This window comes from Giraffa tippelskirchi, chromosome 7 (assembly GCF_054371585.1).
Source record: "Giraffa tippelskirchi isolate mGirTip1 chromosome 7, T2T-mGirTip1v1.2.pri, whole genome shotgun sequence".
NCBI classification, from domain to species: domain Eukaryota; kingdom Metazoa; phylum Chordata; class Mammalia; order Artiodactyla; family Giraffidae; genus Giraffa; species Giraffa tippelskirchi.
Genome location: NC_137281.1, coordinates 80,148,150 through 80,170,753, shown reverse-complemented (window position 1 = coordinate 80,170,753; position 22,604 = coordinate 80,148,150). Strand labels below are relative to the sequence as shown.

Sequence of the window (22,604 nt, the reverse complement as noted above, 5' to 3'; positions counted from 1 at the left end):
GCCAGTCCCCATCCACAAATGTCCAAGCTGGTGCCTGACCTGGGGGGTAGGCAGAGCAGGAGTGGGCCACACGCAAGGGCACCTCCGATCTAGGAGCAGGAGTGGGCCACACGCAAGGGCACCTCCGATCTAGGTTCAAGGAGAACTAATCAGGTCACCATCTACCCCAAACTCTAGTAACACATCCTTCCTGCTCTCCAAAGCCAAATGAAACCCTCTTTTCAACTAAAAGTCGATCCCCTTGCCCTCTTACTCTCTCTTCTAAACCACTCACTCAACACGTGGCCCCCGAGACCCACAGGCCCTGCGCACTGTCACATGTCAAGGCTGAGCACAGTCATGTGCAACAATGTTATCCAGGCCCTGCCTGTCACCCAGGTGCCATTGGTTGGTAAAAATTCACTAAGTTGGACACTGATTTGTATACTCGGTATATTATAGATGAAAAGTCTTTAAAAATATATATATTACCCAGGCCCTGACCTCCTCACACCTCATCTCCCACTAACATCAGGTACTTTGCTTTCCAACCCCTCTACCCTCCTTTGGTTTCTCAATATCAGACAGTTTTCACACCTCCAGGCCCTTGCACTTGATATTCCTTCTACTTGGACTGTATCCCTCAATCCTAAACCTTGTTTCTTTGGTAAACTCCTATTTATCCTGCAAAACCCAACTTAGATATCACCTCCTCCAGAGAGTCTTCCTGGGCCACTTCCCACACCAAGAGTTAAGTCACTAAGCCCTTCTTCCTCTTGACTGCCTCTTATACCACTTTTCATGACTACTATTTGTGTCTTCACCTGTTTGTGAGCACTTGAGGGCAGAGATGATGTGATTTTATGTCTGAATCTCCAGCCCAAGCCCAGTGCCTGGCATATTGTAACAGCCATACCTACCACATGTATGCCAAGCCTTGGCTGACTCACCTAGCATCACCTCATTTCACCCTCACTATAGATGATATGTTGTCATTTCCATCCTGATTTTATAGGTGAGAAAATTGAGGGTCAGAGTGGTTAAATGGCTGCCCCAAGTCCTACAGCTAGGAAATGGCAGAGCTGGGACTTGAACCCAGGGCCTGCTGCTGTGCAGCCCACGCTCTTCAGCCCACCTTGCTGTAGAGGCTCAGCACACACTGCAGAGCTGAGCTGAGGACCTTGGAGAACGAGGAGGTCTACGGTCTGTGCTGGACCAGGGTCTCCGAGGCGAGCATGCCTGAGCCCAGAAACAGCAGCAGGACATAATACTGAATTAACTCACTCCCCTCCTGACTTCTGTAGGCACTGACACATATCAGAAAGCACCAGCCCCAAAGGGGAACCTCCTCAGGGACCAACGATAGGAAAGGAGGCAGGTGGGTGGGCAGCATGGACCTGTGTAAGTTGTGACCTGGATCCACCTGCTATATGCTTGCTGTGTGGCCCTCAGCCACTCTCCTGGCCTTTCTGAGCCTTTGTTTCCAAAACAGGCAGCCTCTGTTCTGCCAATCTGCAGAATGCACAAATCCTAGAGAATGATCTGTGCCCTTGAGGAGCTTACAGTCTGACCGGTGGAGGAAAGACATCCACATCCAGCTAAACCTCCAGCTCTCCACATTGTCCTACATAGCTCTCTCCCTTCCCGGGCCTTCTCTTCAAAATGAGAGGCTCATCCTCACTGATGCAGCTCTAAAGAAACCAGCATGCTCCAAGGAATGAGATACTGGTACACAGAGTCAGGTACCAGACAAAGGACTGCCTGGTGCCCATGACAGGCAGCTTACACCGTGACTCACGTATAATGAGTGCTTAATAGAGCACCTGAACAGTTATCCAATAGGCACTAGAATGGGATATTCTATTCTAGAGGGGAGTCACTTGGTTTCTGCAGAACCAGTGTTCCATACCCCAGCTCCCAAGCACTGGAGTCAGGCAGGCCTGGCTTCTAAAACAGCGCATCACCTCAAGCCTTGGTCAACGCCCAGAGCTCACTCAGCACCCAACACCGAGTCTGGCCTGGCTGCCCCTCCTCATCCAGGGCAAAAAGCTCCTTCTGTCTTGCTCATTCTGTTCTTCTAATCTAGAGCCCAGAGAACCTAGCCCTCAGAATGGTCATTCCCGTGCAGCCCTTTATCCTACAATTTCTTTGAATTATTGCATATCTTGCCTTTAAGTTGCCAGAAAGAGTTGCCTACCAGTCACTCACACTTTAGTATGAATTTTAACTAGAGCTAATCTTGCTTTCCTCCCCAACCTAAATCAAAATCAGAGGAATGGGAGTGGGGTGGAGATATTGTAGAAAAGAAGAGGATGACCTGAGGGGGCTTTAGGCAGTCAAGGGGCAGCAGTCAGGCAAGGAAACCATAGTGTCAAGGACCTGAAGGCACATCAGAAGGGACTTCTAGTCTTTCAGGTTTTCCTAAATCCCACTGAAGACTCCAGGTGTAAGGGTCCTTTACTCAGTGGCAGCTCCATGTTCTGGCCCCTTACTGGGTGATCTTGGTGAAGTCACCTGCCCCCCTGAGCTTCAGTTGTCAATGCTGTGGATGACGTATCAACATCAGGAGGTGACATACAGATCATATGAGAGAGTGTCTAGCATTCAGCAAAAGGCTGAACCAAGACAGATGTGTGTCCTGCTGCCCCCACGACACCCACCGCTGTGTCCTCAACTGCCCCAGCTATGACTGAGCCTCAAAACCCCCACCCTGTTCCCCCTAATGCGGCCTCAACAACAGGACATGAAAATGAAGCAGAGAGACCTTGGAGCTGGATAAAAATAGCCAGCCTTAAGCCGGGTGCTGGCATTGTCATTGTGCAAGACAAACAAGGGTGGTCCCCAGCCTGGGTTGCAGACACCCTGCTCCAGTGACACTGGTCCCAGGATGCTGAGAGAGGCCAGGCTCTCAGGGACAGCGGTGCCCCCTGGGATGCAGAGAGACAGAGGGGACTGGGATAGTGGCTGAGCTGGTCTCTGGGTGGTTGGCAAGGTTCACCCGGTAGGGAGGTGCCTCTTGCCAGGTCCCAGCCCTGTCCCTGCTGCTTCAATCAGGACAGGGTGACCCCAGGTGGCTCACTCTACCTGGCCAGGTGTGGCTGGGGGAGGAGGATGGGGATCGCTGCTATGGGAAGCTGGGTGGGCCCTACACGATGGGTGAGCTGGGCAGTCACACTGCTCAGGCTCCCATCCCAAGCCTGCCACCTCCGGTTTGGGAATTTGCGGCAGTGGCCTGGCAATGAGCCTCAGTGTCCTCACCTGTGAAACAGGGGGAATCACATCTGTGTCACTGGGTTGGGGTAATGAGTCAACGAGATGGAGAACAACCAGCAGTCAGCGAAGTGCTAACTGTGAACGTCAAATGTTAAATAAATACATGTCAGCATCAGCATCTTTATCATCTGTCCTTGAGCATCACGCACCTGGCCCAAGACATTCTACCCACTTGGAGCCTTCATCTTTCTCACCTCACCTCCCGCCCTGCCCTCATGCACCATCCATCTTTATAGGATGAGTCTTGTTTTACCATCCACTGAGACCTCTCTGGACCTTCTCATCCTGCAGGGCCTCCCTCCCTGAGCCTGTCCTCCAGGGTGACAGTGACCCACAGCCCCAACTCTGCGCACTCCCAAGATGCAGGGGCAGTGCCAGCCCCATTGGTCCTGGGATCCCCACGGCATGAGTAAGCTGGAAAAGCTGAACCATGAGTCCCCCAAGTAGCAGGAGACCTGTGCCATCCCTGAGGCGGGCTTGGATGATCACACTGGAGGTGACACTCTACTCGCCTACTGAGACCACCTGCAACTCAGACCAATCACCCCCCAACAGGAAATCCCAAACGTCCTCCCCAGTTCCTTCAGCCCCTAACAATCCCCAGGCGGTGGGTGCCAGATTTGCTCATGAGAGCCACGTGATCCTCATCCACAATAAAGAACATCAGTGCTATCCCACCAGTCAGAACCAAAGACCCCTCTGGGATAACTGGGTGGGAATCCCAAACACGGGCCCACTGGGCCCCAAGGCAGCCAGATCTAACAGCCTCAGGGTCTCCAGAGACCTCCCAGCCTCTAGAGGGTGCTCCCTCCGGGGAACCAGATAAAGGAGGGGCCTCCAGCAGGTTCTCTGGGCTCTGCTCCTTCCAGCCTGAGCCACACACTAGGCCAGCTCTGGGATGACAGCGATCAAGAGAGACGACGTCTGTGAACATGGCATGAACCCGTAAGGCACCTCCACACACAGCAGTTTCCACCATTAGCAAGGGAAAGGGATGCTGAAAAACTATCCATCCGACCATGCAACTGAGGCCAATGCAATCCATCCAAATGAAATACACTCTGATGGTTGGCACGGACATAGAATCCTGCATTTAGGAATACTTTTAAGCCTCTTGCTTCAAAATATATGTGGCTTCCGTCCACATAGGCACAGAGGAAAAAGAAGGGATTAAAACAACAACTTCTTGTGGTGCTCTAGTTAGATTTTTCGGGGCAAGGACATTTTAAGAAGTAGGGTCAAAAGGCAGGGATGAAAACAAAGTGGCCTAATCAGAGGGGCCACCAGAGACCAGAAGGCAAGTGGGACCCAGAAGACGTGGACCGCAGTACCAGCCATGTCATGAGCTCCACTGTGCCCACGGGCAAGTCACTTCCTGCTCTGGCTTCTAGTTTCCCTATCTTCCAAATAGACACACTCTTGTGCTCTCCCACAGTTGTGACAGAAAACATGGAATGGATGGCGAAGGGCTCTGGACATAGGAACTGAGCAGGCAGCCCCGAGCAGCCAACATCAAGACACCCTTAAGTCAAGGAGAGAGTACATGAGAAATGACAGAAGTCCGTGTGAAACACGCTCATTGGAGGTACATCCAGTCTTGACAGAGAAATGGGGGACAGAGCCGTGGTCAGGAGCACAGAGGCATGGTGGCAGATGGCTCTGCTCCTACATGACCTGGGCAAGTCACTTTCCTACTGTTGTGAGTTGATGATCATAAAAGGGCCTGAGTACAGGATATGGCCCAAAGTAAACACTCAATAAATAGCTATGATGACTGTTGTTGCCATTATGACATGGGGGTGGGGTCAGGGAAGGATGGTTCAGATGCAGACAGAGGCCTTCTTGCAGAGATCCAGCCATGCCTGCTCTGGAAGCATCTCTAGCCCAGTGGGCTGTCACTCAATGCAGCAGAGCCAGGCCATGAGCCCCAGCTGCCCTCACAGTGCCCCCTAGACACCCTGCTCCCAAAGGGCTCCACGGACCTTGACACTTGAATCCCTCCTGGCCCTTGAAACCCCCGGATCACCACCAACCTGTCATTTCTCAAGGAAAGCTTGATCTACGTCTTCCCCAGAATGGGGAAGTCCCTATGGCCAATACTTAAACGCTGGGGGTGGGAGGAGGCTCTACACCAGAGTTCTCTCTGCTTCCTAGCCCAGCATCCAGGGCCCAGAGAGAGACATGGAAACCACAACCTCTGGAAAACTCCTCACTGGTCAGACTTCATGAATGTTCTACCCACTCCATTTCCCCCTCTTCTGACCTTTCACATCAGTCCTTCCCCAGAGGCGGGGATAAGAGAAACCTACATAGACAATGAAAACAAACATATCCATTTTGCTGCCTCTCGGCAGCTGGGGGAAAGGATCCCTTCAAAATCGGGATGGAGAGTTGGACTGGGTTCTTATCACTTCCACAAGAGACAACTGGTTAAAGTGTGGATTGCCAGGCGCTGGACAGGTTCTCACCCGTAGGCCCCATTCATACAGACTGTTCTTCACCCCAAGAACACCAGTGATGAAGACATTGGCAGTCTTCCCCTCAAGGGGTAGGAGGCCCAGGGAAAAGGAAAGGAGGAGGGACAACAACAAGACCTCCATCAGGCCCCTGCCACCAGACCCCCTCCTGTAAATTCAACACAACAGAAACATGCAAGGAAAAAAGAAATGCCAACCTGAGAATTCACCTGGAGCTGTGATGAGGGAGTTGGTGGCCTCTGTTTCAGTGTAAGACAATGTGGAATCAGATAGATCTGCAGGAGGGAAGAGAAAGAGAACTTAGTTGGCTGTGGGGTGTTCCTCTCTTATTTCTCAAGCGTGTGTGTGTGTGTGTGTGTGTACGCGCGTGCACATGTAGGCATGCAGGTGCTTGCAAAGGGCAGCCTGTGCCTCACAACTTTCTGCTGCCACTCCCCGTCCCACGATCGCACGAGACCAGGCCAGCCAACCCTGGAACTCTTCTGGAAAATGCTGACTGCTGCAGCCCTGGCACCTGAAAAAGTTTCAATTGCTCTGACCACAGAAATAACCCAAGTTCAGTGGACTGAGCAAGTAGTAACTTGGAGCCTCCTTGGATAAGGTTAAATTAAGCCCCTAAACAATTCATAGCTGCTGTACTTAATTACAACCATTAAAATTCTTGAAGCTGTTCCTTCTTGCTTCCTTCCTTCCTTCCTTCCTTCCTTCCTCCTGCTGGAGCTGGGGAAACTCTGTTTTAACAAGTTACCAGCCATCCTCACTCTGTCCTGCTTACACCCCTCTAATTAAGGGCTCAAGTGTTGGCTCCCAGATTAACTGTTTTCTCTCTCCCCGACTCTCTCACATCCAAACTTGCTCCCAGAGGAACTTGCAACGTCTGGAATGTTTTTTTCTTTTTTCAAGGCATTCATTTGTTGTTTAAGTAGTTTTAAGTACCTCACACGGCACGCACTATTTCTTTTCCCCTTTCTGCAGTGCAACTTAGATGGGAGATGGGAAATTCTTTTGCACGTTTTCTCCTGAACACTGAGCTGCTAGTGGGACAAGCCAGTGCCTTTTGGGACAGGCTGACTTGGAAAGTTTTTCCTGGGCCTGTGCCTCTGCCACCAGCAATGGGGTGTTATCCCCGTTAAGGGACAGGTCTGTCCAGGAGTCAGAAGGCATGTTCTTCCTAGAAGGCCTGTAGCATCTTTCATCTTCTCACCCAGCACAGTGTGGCTCAGCTGGTCCCACTGGCTCAGGAGAACCACTCCAAGCTGGGGAAACCCTGAGACAAAAACCGTTAGCCTAGGCCCTCGCGAGCTAGAATTCCATTCGATCCTGTAGGAATTTTTTTCCTTTTACCACATGGCTTGGGGAGCGGGAAGATGAAACATTAACCAATTTGGCCTTTCTCTATTTTTTTTTTCCTTTTTCTTTTCCCACTTGCCAGATGCTGACTGGGTGTTCTGGGTTTTATTTTGTTTTTTGGTTTCATGTGATCACAGCGGCTTAGAAGTGAACTGACTTTTTGTTTATGAAAAACTAACAATGCAAGGAAAAGAAAATAATACAAAAAAATAACTCAGACTATTTACCAGGGCCTGAAAAAGTTATCTGCTGGTCAAACAGGTTTGGAGGAAAATAGGGACATATGGAAAATCTCTTTTAAAAAAAGATAATACCTTAATGCCTAAGTAGGAACCTCGTAAAAGAATTTTGCTTTTCATACCTAATCTTCCCCAAGTTTTGTTGCCACTTCTTGTCTGAAGCAGTAACATCCCAGGCTGAACCCTGTTTCTTAGTGAAGCGCTGTGGAGCCAACACAGCCAGCTTTGTGAACTTTCCAGGGGTTGGGTGATGGGTGTTTTCCATCCCTTGTAGCTATAAGTCCTTGCCATGCACTCTCCAACCCCTCACATCTGGTGCTTCTAGTGAGGCCCTCCGAGGCTGTTGTAGGAAAAGAACACTCCCCACCTCGGTCACTGCTCAAGTCCCAGGGAGGAACCCCATTTGGAAGCTAGAGCCCAGGGTTCAAGTCCCACCTCCACTCTTGGTAAAATCAGGGGTCACCAGCTTTGCCTGCCAGGGGCCCAAAGTGAGTATTTTCAGCTTTGTGAGCCATACAGTCTCCACTGAAACTCTCCACCTCTGCTGTGGTCCTGTGGCACTGGCCACAGACAACACAACCAGCTTCCAGCAGAACACTGTTATGGATGCTGAAATGTGAATTTCATATAGCTTTCACGTGTCACAAGAGTCTTCTGCTTTGGGTGGGGGTTTTTTTGTATTTTTTTTAAACCATTTTAAAAAGTAAAAACCATTCTCAGCTCATGAACCACACACAAAAACAAATGGTGGGGTGTCGTCTTCTGACTCCTGAGCACCAGCAAATGTCACTTCCTCTTTCTCCATCTCAGTTGTCCCATTTGTAAAATAGCAGGGACACCTGTTGATCTTCAAATGGTCACTCTACCTCACTGGACGGGGTCCTGATTTTTTGTGGCTTTAACACCAGCTGACCCACAATTCCTCGGGGCAATGATCCTCGACACTCAAACTCAGGTGCTGCATTTACTAAGAACATTTGAGGGTTTTGGTTTTTCTTTTCCCCCATCTTTTGAATTAGGGATCGTCTAAGCAACTAGTATAATTATGTTAACTTAGAAAATGCTGAGACAGGCCTGGAAGGGAAGGGTGGGGTACCGCTGAGCTGAACAGGGGCTACTGTGGGTTTCTGCCTCAGCCCCACTGGTTATCAGCTGGGCAGCCTGATTACCTATTTGTCAAGTGACAGGGTACCCCAAGACGACCTTTCCAGTTCCTCAGAGAACTAAATCAAGCTCCTCCATCCACGAGATGACCATACTTCAGGAAAAGCAATGAGGAAGTTGCCACCATTAAGGCACTGACTCATACACCATCATGGGACAGCCTCTGTCGTCCTAGACGGAGGACAAACTCCCAAAGGGAACCAGTGGGCACTTCTGTCTCCACAGTGGGGGGGCTGGAAGGAAAACTGGACTGGATGCCTGCAAGTTTATGACACTCAGAAGTGACCTCCCAGATGGTGCTGACACACGCTACCGGGAAGAGGCCTTTACCAAAAACAAAACAAAACCCACTTTTTGTGGTCACTGGTGGAATGTGTTAGCATCACTGCCACGCCATCTGACTTTTAAAGCTCAGGTCCCATGGGAGCTGCCTGGGTCACCAAATCGCTCTCCCGGTGCTACTAAGGCCATACTCACTCACCCCACCACAGGGATTCTCCACTGGAGGAACCAGGAGGGCCAGAAAACAAGCCATCTCTACTTTTAAAACCATATGCATCTACCCCAGCATACAGGCTAAGCATTCCGCCCCAAGGCTTTACAGAAAACACATCCTACCTCTGAATGGGACCTGCCAACAATGACATTACCACTGAGGGGTACCCTCCATGCTTGAGTGTACCAAGACACTTGCTTCTAAACGTTTCAACTGTTCTTTCTGCCCAGGTGAATTTCTTGGCTTAATAAAGGTGGGGGGGTGGGGGTGGAGAACGACACATACAGCTCTTCTCAACAGTGACTTCACGCGCAGCCTATCTGTCACGGTGCTAATTAATACACATCAAAGGAGAACCACCTAAGGCTGGGAGGGAAGGAGAGGAAAAGAGACAGAAACACTAACCCACCTCCAATGAGATGCTGAAGTCAAAACCCATTCATCTCCCACAGGCTCATGTTTAAAGGTCACCGAGAGGTTAATGATGAGCAAGGAATTTCTAGATGTAAATAGCCCGCTGCAGAGGCTGGGTCGGCTCTGGCCCAACTGGGAGTGTGTTTGTAAAACTTCACCCACCCCATTTCAAAGGCAACCAGGCTGGGGATCCCTTCCTCCCCTTGCTCTCCTGGGCTTTTCAGCACTAAGGCGGGGCCCTGGGGGAGCCTGGGATGGACACACCTCCCCAAGGGTCGGAAGGAGGACACACTTACCCAGTGGCTTGTACTCGTCGCGAGGAGACAGCCGAGAGTAGGGGGGTGGCGGTGATTCTGGAAGACAGGAGTCAATGTGTCACTGCTGGGATGAGAAAGTTGACACAGAGGGGTTCTACATGTTTTTGATGACTGATTTCCTCAAATAATAAATCCAGCTCCCAGGAAATCAGCACCTCTGCTGCCCAAATCCCCTGGAACAGCACAGGGAAAGCCACAATCTTAGGCCATAAACCTGGGCTCAATCCCCGCTCTATCACCTTTGGCTGTGTGACAGCTGGCAAGCTACCTTACCTCTCTGAGCCTGTTTCCTCAGCTCTAAAATGGGGAAAATAATCAGAGAGACTCTCTAGGTTTGCCAGGAGGACAAAAGCAAATAAAGTATGTAAAATGCTCAAGACAGTTCTTGGAACTGCAGAAAAATATCTAGACAAACAGCAGCTATTATTATAATGAGAGAAACATGGGTACAGGTAAAGTCAGAGCTAGGATGCTCAGTTAAATTTGAATTTTGGATATACATGGCATACACTTTTAGTATAAGTATGTCCCTTGCAATATCTGGGACATACTTATTCTAAAATATTACGTGTGATTTACTTGAAATTCAAATTTAACTGGGCATTCTGTATTTTTCTTTGCTAAGCGTGGTAACTCTAGCCAAAACTGAGTGAGTGCAGAAGCCCACAGAGACATAGAAGCTCACTTCCAAACAAGCTACATTAGAGCAAACGTCCTTCAGGGTGAGACGGGCATGACTGGTTAGCCCAAAAAGCCAAACCCAGCTCCCCAGATGGGAGACCTTACACCAGTCACTGCTAGTGCTCGGCCTCAGTCTCCCCCTCGATAAAGAGACGGGGCAGAACACAGCCTCCATGGCTGCCCACCTCAGACCCTCTATGATTCCTTATTGTCTATGGCATTTTTTTTTTTGGGGTTTCCTTTCATTTGCCTAAAATACTTGTCCTTAAAAACATATACTTTGTCTTCAGAAGAATTCCTTAGCCTCTTGCTTTCTGGGAAGTAACAATTTGCTAAACTAAGTAACAATTTGCATGAATGAAATGACCCTTCATTTTCTGTAAATGAAACTAAACACCATCAAATCGCAAACTAAAACAAACTCTCAGTGGTAGTAAAACAGTAATAACTATTATTAGGCAGGTATCAGGAATGACACAAGGGGTAATAAGTGTTTTTCGCAATTATAATAAGGCACAATTAGTTGTAGGAGCAGGCAGCTTCACCTCTTCCCTAACCCGGCTTTTCCAGCTAGAAATGACTTCAACAAAGTCTAGAAACAGGGAATCTTTTGTGGACCGGATTGGGGAGAAGGAAAATGAATCATGGATTAGCCACTGGGAGCGAAGCAAACATTTGCTGAATGCCTACCCTGTGTCTCTCTCTGTGCTGGGACCTTTCCATTTCATTCACTGTATTTTATTCCTTTGAACCTTAGGTGCAGAGTGGTTAATCATGCTCATTGGGTGCCTACTTTCATTTGATCCTTTCTCAAAAATAAAGAAGATGACCATTATCATCCCCATTTCACAGATGAGAAAACTGACTTTTCCAGTGCCCCACCCCCCCAGCCAATCATGGTGGAGCTGGGATCGGAGCCCAGGCCTGCCTCTACTCTACACCCCAATGAGACAGGCAATCAAGAAGCACCCTGTTGGAACTTCCTTGGCAGTCCAGTGGTTAAGACTTCGCTTCCGATGCAGGGGCGTGTAGGGTCAGTTCTTGGCTGGTGAGCTAAGATCCCACATGCCTCGTGGCCAAAAAACCAAAACATAAAAGAGAAACAATAGTGTAACAAATTCATAAAAGATTTAAAATGGTCCACATTAAAAAAAAAAAAAGCAGCACTCAGTCTTCCACTCCTTCATCCCAGCTGGGTCTGGTACATCCCATGCACAGAAAGCATTCAGTAGATATATGTGAAGACAACAGTGATAACGTTAATGGAAAAGCTGGAGGCATCAGACAAAGGTATGGAGAAAGAGGACCTATGGGGCCAAAAGGGTCACCCAAGAGAGACCTCAAACAAGACTCAAGGAGGGGAACTGCTTCCTTCAGTAGGAGCCCCCTTATCCACCAACTTTGGAAGAGCTAAAGACCAGACTCAAGTGAGGACTAGACTCTCAGGACAAGAGGCAAAACACAGGAAGGGCTAGAGACTCATGGGGAAAGAGAATTGAAGCCAGTGCTCCATTGTACAGAGAAGACTGAGGCCTGAATAGTAGAAGTGACTCCCTCAGAGTGTGACAGGGAGCTGGTCCAGAGGCAGAACCAGAGACCAGGTTTCCTGACCCCCAGCCTCATTCCCTTCCCACTATTCCCCACTAACTTTTCAGAAGGCCTCCGATTCCTGTGTCAGGCTTCCTCTTGCAAACACTTGATTGGCTGAGGCCCAGGCTACACGTGGTCAGGAAGTCTGGACATCTGCCCCCAGATCTGTCCCCAAAAGTGAAATCTGGCAGCAATGGGCTGTGTTGGCTGGAGTCAAGCCACTGTAATCAACCCCAGCATCTCTTCCAGTGGCTGTAACCTGGGACCCGGAAACGGGAAGAGGGGCTCAAGAAGATCCCCCTCATAGGAGCCACTTGGGCCTCGAGTTACGAGACTCACCACCCACAGACACCCCTGAGCTGGGGCGTCTTAACACAGGAGTGAGGCAGAAAGCAAGTCTACAGACCTGGGAAGTGCAAAGCTTTCAGCAGGGACTTTACCAGCACCCCCATCCTCCTCCGTTCTCGCAAAACCATCTGCACAGAGACTGGAAGCACATCACTAACTTTCATCCTAGGCAAGTTAAAAAGAGACTCCAGCCCCAAGACACCAGGATTTAGAATATCAGAGGTTCCCCCCAACTCATCTTCTTTTAACTGATGGGGCAAGTGGGGTGGAGGCAGGTAAAGGGCCCACCCAAGGCCACACAGGAAGGCCGATGTCATTCTACCTCAACTAAACAAAGGGGGAGGCCAGTTCAGGACCAACACCAAGTTACTTAACAAAACAAATCAGTTATCATTCACATACCCTAAGATTCACTCTTTTAAAATATACAATTCAGTGGTTCTTAGTACATTCAGAGTTGTGAGACCAACACCACCACCTAATTACAGAACATTTTCATCACCCCAAAAGGAACCCTGCCCCATTTGCAGTCATTCATTCCTCCCAATCCCTAAACCTCAGGCAACCACAAACCTACTTTTTATTCTCATGGGTTTGCCTGTTCTGGATATTTCACACCAACGGCTTCCTATAACATGAGGACTTTTGTATCTGGCTTCCTTCACTTAGCATACCGGTTTCCAGGCTCAACCATGGTGTCCTTTCATACTTCATTCTTACTTATGGCTGAATACTATTCCACTGGATGGCTATACCACAATTTGTTTATCCATCTGTGAGCCAATGGACATTCGGTCGTTTCCACTTTTTGGCTCTTACGGAATAAATGCTGCTATACACAAAACTGCTGCTAGACGCAAACCTTTCACTGGCACTTCCACCTCACTCCAACACATCCACCCTCCCCGCAGGGATCTGGGAGGATGGAGCCCCAGGTCAAGAACTCAGGTGGGACAGAAGGTCCGAAGAGGAAGCGTAAGGTGCCTCCAGGCCCTCTGTCCACACTCCCCTCTTAGAAGCTACCTTAGTACTTAGAAAACTTGTGCTGATTTCCAAATAATAACTTTTGTGCTCTGAACTTCGAGAGGAGCACTCTTAGGGCTCTACAGGCCCCTTGGAAAGAAATGATCACGGGCAGGAGGGAGGGAGGGAGAGAGGAAGTGGGGGAGGGGAGAGAGAGAAAGAGATCAGAAACTCCAGCCTCTGCAGACAGCCAGCCTCAGACATTAACTTCAGGAATCTCCTCCAACTTCCTTCAGAAGTAAGAGCAGTCAGCCAGGGGCCGAGTGTATCAGAAGGCTAACGCTCAGCCCAGTTCAGGTCAGCTCAGCTCAGCCTAGACAAGCCTCTGGTTAGCCCCCAGGAGGTACTGAGCCGTTGAGATCTAGACCCTAATTGCAAAGCCAGAAGAGTTCACAGCCTCTCCCCACTGCCTGGTAAGGTTTCAACTGGAGACGTTACCTTCCACCCCATCTGTGCAGCCTAGCATCTTCTTAGGAAAGGTTCACGTGCCTCCCTGGGCCTCCCAGTTTTCACCCTCCGGAGGAGTGGCCTCCCAGGTGCCTGTCCCCTCCACCCCCAGAACCTGAGGGATCAACCCCAAGCCCTGGGGTGGGAGATGCTGAAAAGAAGCTCTTGGCGCTTTAAGGCCGGCAGAGCCTAATTGCCCAGATTCCCCCGGCAGCCAGATAAACAGCGCGGCCGGCTGGCGCCAGCAAGAGGCAAACTGCACATTATCACCCCTTCCTCACCTCCAAGGAGGAGCTCCGCCGAGGGGCCGCCAGAGGGGCAGGGCGGGGGCTTGGAAGCCCAACTTGAAATTGATCTCATTTCAAAGGGATAATGCCAGGCCAAATAAAAGGAAAACTTTCTAGCCCATTCTAATTCCTATAGTCCTGGCCTGGGAACCCTGTGTTTTCCTAGGCGGCCTCCTCCAGTCGTTTAGAAGTTCTCTCCCTAGCTCTGTCTCTTTCCCTGGCGCAATTTGGATAATAGTAATTTACTGAATATAATTACAGAAAAAAAAAAGTGGTGAAGCAAAGAGCAGGAGATTTATTCCAAAGTTAATGGATACTTTCGGGAGAAAGGAGCTCTATAAACACAGGTTAGAACTGTGATTAAAGTATTTCTCCACATTTCCGTCCACATAGGCACCAAGCTAAGCGAACTGGCTTTTCCTGGGACAGAAAGATATACCAGAGGGAGGGAAAGCCAGGGCCTGAGTCCCACGGGAGCAGGAAGCCCAGGGCAGAGCTAGGTATGGGGGAACCCCACTTTCTGAGACAGGCATGGGGGAGAGGGCAGGCCTGAGTAACCTGGAATCTGCCCATTGGACCTTAGGGATGCTGTTCGCCCCCTCGCTTTACAGATGAGAAAAGAGGCCCAAAGAAAACTGGGCCCAAAGTCCCAAAGCAAGCTGAAGGATGGAGCAGTGCTTGCTCTGAGCAGCAGGGAGCCACACTGCCCAGAAAGGGGCCGCCTGTCACTAGGGATGCCTCTGCTAGGGGGCACTGGGGTGCAAGTGGGTGTCCCTCATTGGTCTGCTGAGTATTCCAGCCTACTCTCTGTGTGTCTGCTGTGTGTGTGGATCTGTCAGTCTGTCTGCCTGCCCTGGTGCCCCAGCCCTCTCCCCCAGAGCCCTGGAAGGAGCAGTCTCCTTATCAGGACGCGCACGGCTGAGCTCCAGCTATGCACCCGCCCAGCTCAGCGAGTCAGGCTGGCGGCCAGGAGGCGGGGGTGGGGTGGGCAGCAAAGAGCTTCACATCCCCCCCCCAAAGACCCCCAGTTCTCAGTCCTGGTGGCCTAAGCCATCAGGCAGAGGATGAAGCAAAAGGGTCAATCTGGCGCCTATAGAACACTCTTCCCAGACCACCAGTCCTCCCAGATGCCTCTGGGGTGGCTTGGATGGGGGGGGTGGGGAGGGCGGGGCGCACCGCTGAGCTAGTGAAGAAGCAGGAGAACAGGCACAGCCCCTGCAATATCGCCTCCTTCTGGGACAAAGAGAGGAGTCAAGTGCCAATGCTGAGTCTGGAACTTGATGTCAGAACTTTCTAGAGCCAACCCCACTGACCCACAGGGAGACAGAGAGGGGAGATTACTCCCCCTCCAAGGTCAAGTTGTCATACTGGCAGGACAGAGCCTAGGACCAGGTCTATGGGTCAGAACCATTCCACTGCAGTTTGCCCTTTAACTTAAAAGTTCACCAAATTCAAACCAAGACCCAAGTTGACTTATCCAAAAAGTATGGGCAGGGTGGGTACTGCCAGTCTCCAATCTTTTCATCCCATCTCTTCCCACCCACACACTTGAACTTGCCTGGCACCTTAACTCTCAGCAGGCCCCCTCCTCCTCCCCTTCAATACTCATCTCCCTTTACCATCCATCCTGCAAGGCTCCTAGGGGAGCTCCTGTTACATGCGCACCCCAGACGCCCTGGCCTGGCCCTACTTCCCCCATCTCTGTCCCATCTTTCCTCCGACCCCTACCCAAAGATTCTGTTTCTTGAGGGCATGGATCCTACTCAAATTTCCACTCTCCACACCACATCACCCAGCATGGTCCCTGGCACAGAGTAAGTGCTCAACAAATATCCCCTAGCAGACTGATGTGGTGAGAAAGAAAATGCCCAGCAGGGCCTTCTGAAAGAATTGAGGGAACCCCACCAATTCTCTCCCACTAAAAAAAAAGGGACCAGGAACAGGGCAACCACAATTAGGTCCTACTCATCAGAGGCAGGGAGAAGTCTGAGAGGAAGAGTGGGAAAATCCACTTCCAGGGGAAGCTGTCAGAGAGGAACAAGGAACACAAAAGGCCTGCAGTGGGACACAGATAAGGGATGGCCCAAGTGCCTGAGAATCCGGCCTGGAATGACCATACGAGGAACAGGCAGTCAGATCAACGCTGCCTCTCCCCAGCCCTCTTCAGTGCTCTCTCTTCAGGAACCACCACTGAAGCACTGTCCTTCCCCTCCAGCCACCACCCCAGACATAAACAAGACACCTGGGACACATCCATGCTTCTAGCCCCACCCTTCCCTTCCACACTGGGAGTCAGGAGACCTGTATGATTTGACCCTCTTAAATGCCCCCAGGCTGGGTGTTGTCTCTCCCTAGAAGGGCCAGACTGGAAGAACTCAGGGCCTGCCCAGACCCGACACCCCTGCAGAACATCCCTCTCCCCCCGCCCCCCCCCGAACCCCTGCCCCTAAGATGCATACATCCAGAAGATGATACAGGCTAAAATGTGTGATCTGTGTAGTGCAAGGGGAAGGGGGTGAGGATGCAGGAGTCTCCATCTGTCCTCACCTCTGCTCCAGCATCCAGAGCCTGCTCAGGTAAGCAGGACTGGGTAGATCACGTGTGCAGAAAATCCCAGGAACAGAACAAAGAAGGGGAGCGGTTCTCAAAGGTACTTCCTTCCCTACCTACACACCCCCAGGACTCTTGATTCTCTAGAAAAGTTGGACACAGTATTGAGAATGATGATGACAGAAGGCCCTGGCATTTGACACCCAAGGGATGCTGGCAACAATCAGAACATGACCGAGTCTTCACTCTGAGAAAGGTTACCCTGCAAAAGCTTTGCTCCGAAGTATAGACAGGAACAAGTGGGACAATTTACGAACACCTTTGACTCCAGCCATGAACTGTCTACACCAGAATTTACAACTTGCATCTACTTGGATCCGACCAAGTATACCACAGGTATAGGCATTTGCACACAAATGCCTCAGGCCGTGGCTCCGACTAGGGGTAAATGAATTGGGGGGTGGGGGGTGTCTTTGGCCTCTCCTAGACCTGCTCTTCTCTCCCACCGTCTACAAAGTTGGGGTTTGCCTTAAGTCCCTGAAGCCGCACAGAGAAAAGTGCAATGTGCACCTGAGTTTGTTCAGTCGCCAAGTCTTGTCCGACTCTTCGAGACCCCATAGACGGCAGCGCGCCAGTCTGAGTCTGCTGAAGCCTTAAGATGAAGTTGCCATTTGACGTGTGCGCCCACATACCCACTACCCGGTTTTCCTGCCAGGGTGAGGCGCCTCCACTGGGAACTCCCACGCTCCGGGGCACCCGGGGGAACACCTGCAGCTTCGCCCTCCCGCTCGAGTGTCAAGGGGAGAGAGAAAGCCACAGATGGTGGCTGGAGGGGAACCGCGAGAACCCGCCGGGCGCGGCGCGCTCACCTGGCCCGCAGAGCCGGCTGAAGTGGTAGGGGTTGCAGCACACGGTGGGGCCGTCAGCGGCGGCGGCGAAGCTGTGGCAGCCGCACAGGGGCTTGAGCTCCACGGCGTGCTGCAGGTCAGGCCAGCGGAAGAGGCGGCCGAGCAGCAGCTGCGGCGGAGCGGGCTGGCCGCCCAGGCGGAGGTCGGCGCGCGGCACCAGCACGCAGCCGCCCGGCACGCCGCCGCGGGACTCCACCGCCTCCAGCAGCGTGTCCAGCGAGCGCTCCTTGAGCCGCTTCAGCAGCGAGTACGTGACCGTCTTGAGTTCCTGGTCCAGCAGCAGCAGCCGCGAGCGGGCTTCGCGACTCCGCCCGCCGCCCTCCGGCTCCTGGGCTGCCCCGACCAGGGGTTCGCCGGCTTCTCGGGGAGCTCCGGCGGCGTCCCGCTCCGAGAAGAGACAGCAGGTCACCGTCTCGCAGTCACTTTCGGGCAGCCAGCCCTGGCCTGCCGGCTCCCCCACGTCCAGCGAGGAGCCCCCAGCGCCGGCCCCCGGCTCGGACATGGGCCTCAGGGGGCCCCCTGAGCGCCGGCGTCTCCCAGCGCCCTGGGCGCCTCGCTGTCCCACTGCGTCCCGGGGCCGCCGCAGGGCTACCGGGCGGACTTCGGGGCGGCTGCAGCCTCCGCCTTCTCGTGCCCGCGCGGCCGGCTCAGCTCGGCTGCCCAAGCTTCCATCCTCGTCGCCGCCGCCGCCGCCGCCGCCGCTGCCGCCGCCTTCCTCCCGGTCGGGGACCACACGACTTCGCCAAAGTCGCCGCACCAGCCCCGAGCGTTTGGACCTGAACATACGATATCCTTTGGCGCCGGGGGAGGGGGGGGAGGCGGTCTCCGGTTACCGGGGGTCCGTTTCCTCAGCGAGGCGCCGGCTGCGCGGGCCGCAGCCCCACATGAAGCTCTGCCGCCGGGCGCCGTGCAAACCGCGCACAGCCTGTCGTCGAAGGGGCACCGCAGGGCTGCAACATGAGGGAGCTCGCCGGGGCTGGACGGCGGGGAACGCGCGCACGCCGATCCGCAGTCCGCGCCCGGCCCGCGGCTACATGGACCCCGGCAGCCGGGAGGCTCAGCAACTCCAGCCCCGGCGCCTTAGAGGGACTGCAGGCGGCGCGCCTCCTGAAAGACCCCGCATGGGCCGGCGAGCCTTCAAAAGTTGCGCGGCTGGTCCATGAGCACAAAGCGCTCGAGCTGAACTCCCCAAATGTGTCTGGAAAGCCCTGCCTTTAAAACCCAAGCGCTTCACTACATGGGTTTTTTCTGCAGGATCCAAAAGGCAGGCTTGTTGGTGATACCCTCGGCTTCCTTCTTACTCCCTGCAAAAAGAAAAAAAAAAGGAAAGAAAGAAAAAGAACCCCAAACAAAACCAAAATCCCTGGAATTGCATGCACGAAAGGCCAACTCAGTCTCAGGTCCCAGGCGCTAGATGCACTTGGAGCGAATTTCTCCTGAACGCGGTGTCAACACATGAGTGGAAACTGTAAAAATCCCAAAGAGTTGCTGGGAATCCTTAATTAAAATGCAATCCACCGAGGCAGAGGTCATAGCCCGCCCCACGCTGCACTCGGACGCCCAGGACGCTGCGGCTGCAGAGGTCGCCCCCCTCCCCCTCCACAAAAAGTGCCTCCCGGTGGCCCCGCGGTCCCGGCGAGGTCTGGCGAGGCAGCGCCCGGCGGCTCTTTCTCTCGGCTCGACTCCCTCGCTCGCTCCCCCACTCGGCTCTCTCTCTCTCTTTTTTGTTCTCCTCAAACGCACACTGAGGGCCCCCGGAGGAGCGCCGCGGAGTCATTGGCTGCCTCCCATCATATGCCAGTCTAGACACTTTGGCGGCTCCGCGGCGCTGATTGTTGCGCAAACAAGGTTTCAAGTTTCTTAACTCTTAAAGGAGAACACGTCCCATTGCAGGGCCCGAGGCTCCAAGGGGCCGGCTCCCGGGGCGGGCCGAGTCCCGGCCCCCGCCCCACGCTTGCCCCAGCACCACCCCCCTCCCCCGCCCAGGGCCTGACAGCGGCCACGGCCGGCTCTCTGGCTCGCGTGCGCCGCGGGCACGGATGCGAGCGCGCGCGCACACACACTCACACACACGGTTACACAAACCACGGGCAGGCTGGCTGCGCGAGAGCTTGGTGGACCCACTGAGACTCGGACGCAAACGGGGCGCTTTGCCTCTCCTTGGCTTGTGCACAAACTTCAAACACACGTTGCACTTTAGAATTGGTACAAACCCCCATCCTAGGGAAGGCTAATAAAAATGGGTGTGCGTGTGTGCTTTCCTGGCTTACGTTTTTTGGCAGTAGGGGGCGGCTGATTTGTTGGGGTGGCGGGATCTAACATGATAGCACGAGGTTTCCACACCCCGTGTTCAAAGTCGGGAGTAGTCCGCTGGGCCAGCCGGGGGGCGTGGGATACCTCACGCAGAGGGACTCTAGGCTTGCTCGAGGTAGGGAGTTACTGAGGGTGGGGTGGAGGCGGGGAATGTCTTCTCTCGGGCTCCTCTCGGTCGCCAAGTCTTTCCCTCAGAGTTAGGCGGACCGCCAGCCGTCCGGGCCCCCTCGAGGCTGGGTGACTCCTCTACCCCCTTTCCTTCCCCAGTTTATTCTCTGCACCACAAAGAGGGATGTGGGTAGGGCTCGTGATTTCCCCAGCGACGTTTCACCATGGAAATGGGGGTGGGTTGGGGGCCCAGATCCCTTCTGATCCCGGGCAAGCTGGTGGGGCGCGGTGGCAGCAGCGGACCGCCTGGCGCGGGAAGGGTTAAGGCCGCTCTTGCCCCTGGAGCCGGCGCGGCGGGGTACCTCCTCGGGCGCGCTCTCTCGTCCGAGGGTGGCAAAAGTTCAAGCTTGTAAAGTCGGGATTGGCCCCGCGCGGAGGGAAAAAAGGCCTGGTCCCCCCTCCCTCTCCGGGCGCGGCGCCGATTGGCCCGGCCACGGGACGGGCACCGCCCTCTCCAGGGCGCGCGGCGGCACCGCCCCCGGCGTGGCGCCCCGCCCCTTTCCGGGCAAGAGCCCGGCCCCGCACTGAATGAAATAAATTCCGCTACTCTCATTGGCCCGGGGCTGGGCGCCATTCCCCCGCAGGGGCGAAGGGGGCGCCGGCGCGCGGGTCTCGCTCAGGGGTTCCCACGTGTGGGACTGGCCTTGTGAGGCAGCCGCAGTGCGAGTCCCCCGGGCCGACCCGACTTAAGTGTGCGCTGGGGGAAGGGCAGTGTTTGCTGGATGGGCTCAAGCCTTTGCTGAGCTTTACCTGGACCCGGTACTGTTCACTCTGCGCCCTCTGGGAGGGGCGGTTACTCTGGCGAATGGAGGGCCGGACTTAGAAGCTTCCTCACCCGCATCCCCTTCTGCGTTAGCCAAGTCAGAATAGCTGTCTTGGCCTCAGTTTCTTGTTTGAAAAACGGAGATGATGATGCCTGTCCTGCGTTTTTCACGGGACCATGAAGACCCTATGAGATAAGTGCATGTAAAGTATATAAACCGCAAGCAAACAGGGTGAATTTTCACAAGTGAACAAAACACCAGTGTAAGCAACACTGAGAGGACAACGAATCTTGAGGCCTCTTTTCAGTCACTTCTGGCCCCTGGGGAAATTAGTGCGTCTTAAAATAGGAGGAGAAATTTAATGTAAAGTGTTTTATCAGGGTATCCGCTGGTTTGGCTGTGGATTACAATAATAGCTTGCGCTTACTGTGGGCAAGGCCATGTTTCAAGCATTACAGAGATTTTAGTCATTCTCACAACAGCCCTGATAGACACTATTACCTCCATTTCACAGGTGAGGAAACTGAGGAACAGGAATTAATCATTGAAATGAAGACAGTCTTCAAAGTGATAAAATGCTAACACTACAGAGGTATCAACCGGTATGTGCGCTCACCCTAACAGCAAGGAAATGATGTGGGTCTGTGTTGCCAGAGCATATCCTTGAAGACAGTGCTTTTCAAACTGTGGTCCATTGGGCCTGCTGAATCAAAGCATTGTGGGGTAAGGCCCCAGACTCCACTTAACAACACTTTGGGGGTAGGCGTGGTTATTAACCATTAACGTATAGTTAAGGACACTGAGGCACAAAGACCTAAAGTAACTTGTACAAGCTCATATTTAGTGGCAGAGGCTGGATTTCAACCCAGCCAGTTTGGGGGAAGGGGTGTATGTGATAGGAAGCAAAAGGGAAAGGACAGCAAGCAGACAGATTACCCCTCAGGGCTTCCACAAATGCTCAACACCTACCCCTGGAGTCAAACCATGTCTCCCTCCCCCTCCATTCCCCAATTCCTCCCTGAGGTACCAGGACATCCCTTTCTGAAGGGTTCCTGGGGGAGCACCCTGAGGGATGTCAGGTCTGTGTTTGAGGCCTCAGAGCAAGGGAAGACTGAAATAGTAACCTCCCTGGGGAGGGCTGCCTTCTTCCCTGAGCAGTAATTTGGACAGAGTTTGCCTTCTGCTCACCCAGAGATGAGGCATGGGGGGTGGGGTGCCTTTAGGTGCCAGCTAGATGACAACTGAAGAGCACGGAAACCAGAGTGTGGTAGGCCTGAGTTCAGTACTGATCCTGCTTAACCTCCCTCGGCTCTATAAGCCTTGGGGTTCTCAACTGTAAGAATAGGAATCGTGCAACAGATGGTAACCAAAGTTCAATGACGTGAGGTCCCAGGGTCATCCCTCATTCCAGGAAGACCACGTCTCAATAGCGATAGTATCAGGAAGGGAAGGATGGCGACAGTTAGTCCCCTTGTCCTTGGATTTCCAGGGCCCATCCAGCCTGGTGCCTGCCTGCATTGTGACCACTAGAGGGTGCGTGTGGCAGTGCCCAGAGGGCAGGGCCTCAGAGCTTCAGCCTTAGGTGCTGGTTGTTCAGTTGCTAAGTTGTGTCCAACTCTGCGACCCCTTGGACTGTTGCAGCACACCAGGCTCCTCTGTCCTCCACTTGTCTCCAGAATTTGCTCATATTCATGTCCATTGAGTTGGTGAAGCTATCTAACCATCTCATCCTCTGTCACCCCCTTCTCCTTTTGCCTTCAAGCTTTCCTAGCATCAGGGTCTTTTCCAATGAGCCGGCTCTTCCCATCAGGTGGCC

The 22,604-nt window shown here is 52.9% G+C and overlaps 1 protein-coding gene across 3 annotated transcripts in view; it reads right to left on the bottom strand.

Moving 5' to 3' along the window:
- The window catches only part of SMAD6 (SMAD family member 6), a 92,790-nt gene extending 73,501 nt beyond the window's left edge, over positions 1-19,289 (bottom strand). The window contains exons 1-3 of one of the 3 annotated variants that reach the window (XM_081511823.1): positions 17,505-19,289; positions 9,689-9,745; positions 5,927-6,004 (exon numbers count right to left, since the gene is read on the bottom strand). In XM_081511823.1, the coding sequence (XP_081367949.1) occupies positions 5,927-6,004; positions 9,689-9,745; positions 17,505-18,327 (958 nt within the window). In that variant the 5' untranslated portion in view covers positions 18,328-19,289. The remainder of the gene's footprint in view (positions 1-5,926; positions 6,005-9,688; positions 9,746-17,504) is intronic. The other 2 variants (XM_081511826.1, XM_081511825.1) reach the window with 2 other exon arrangements.
- Positions 19,290-22,604: the final 3,315 nt, after the last annotated feature.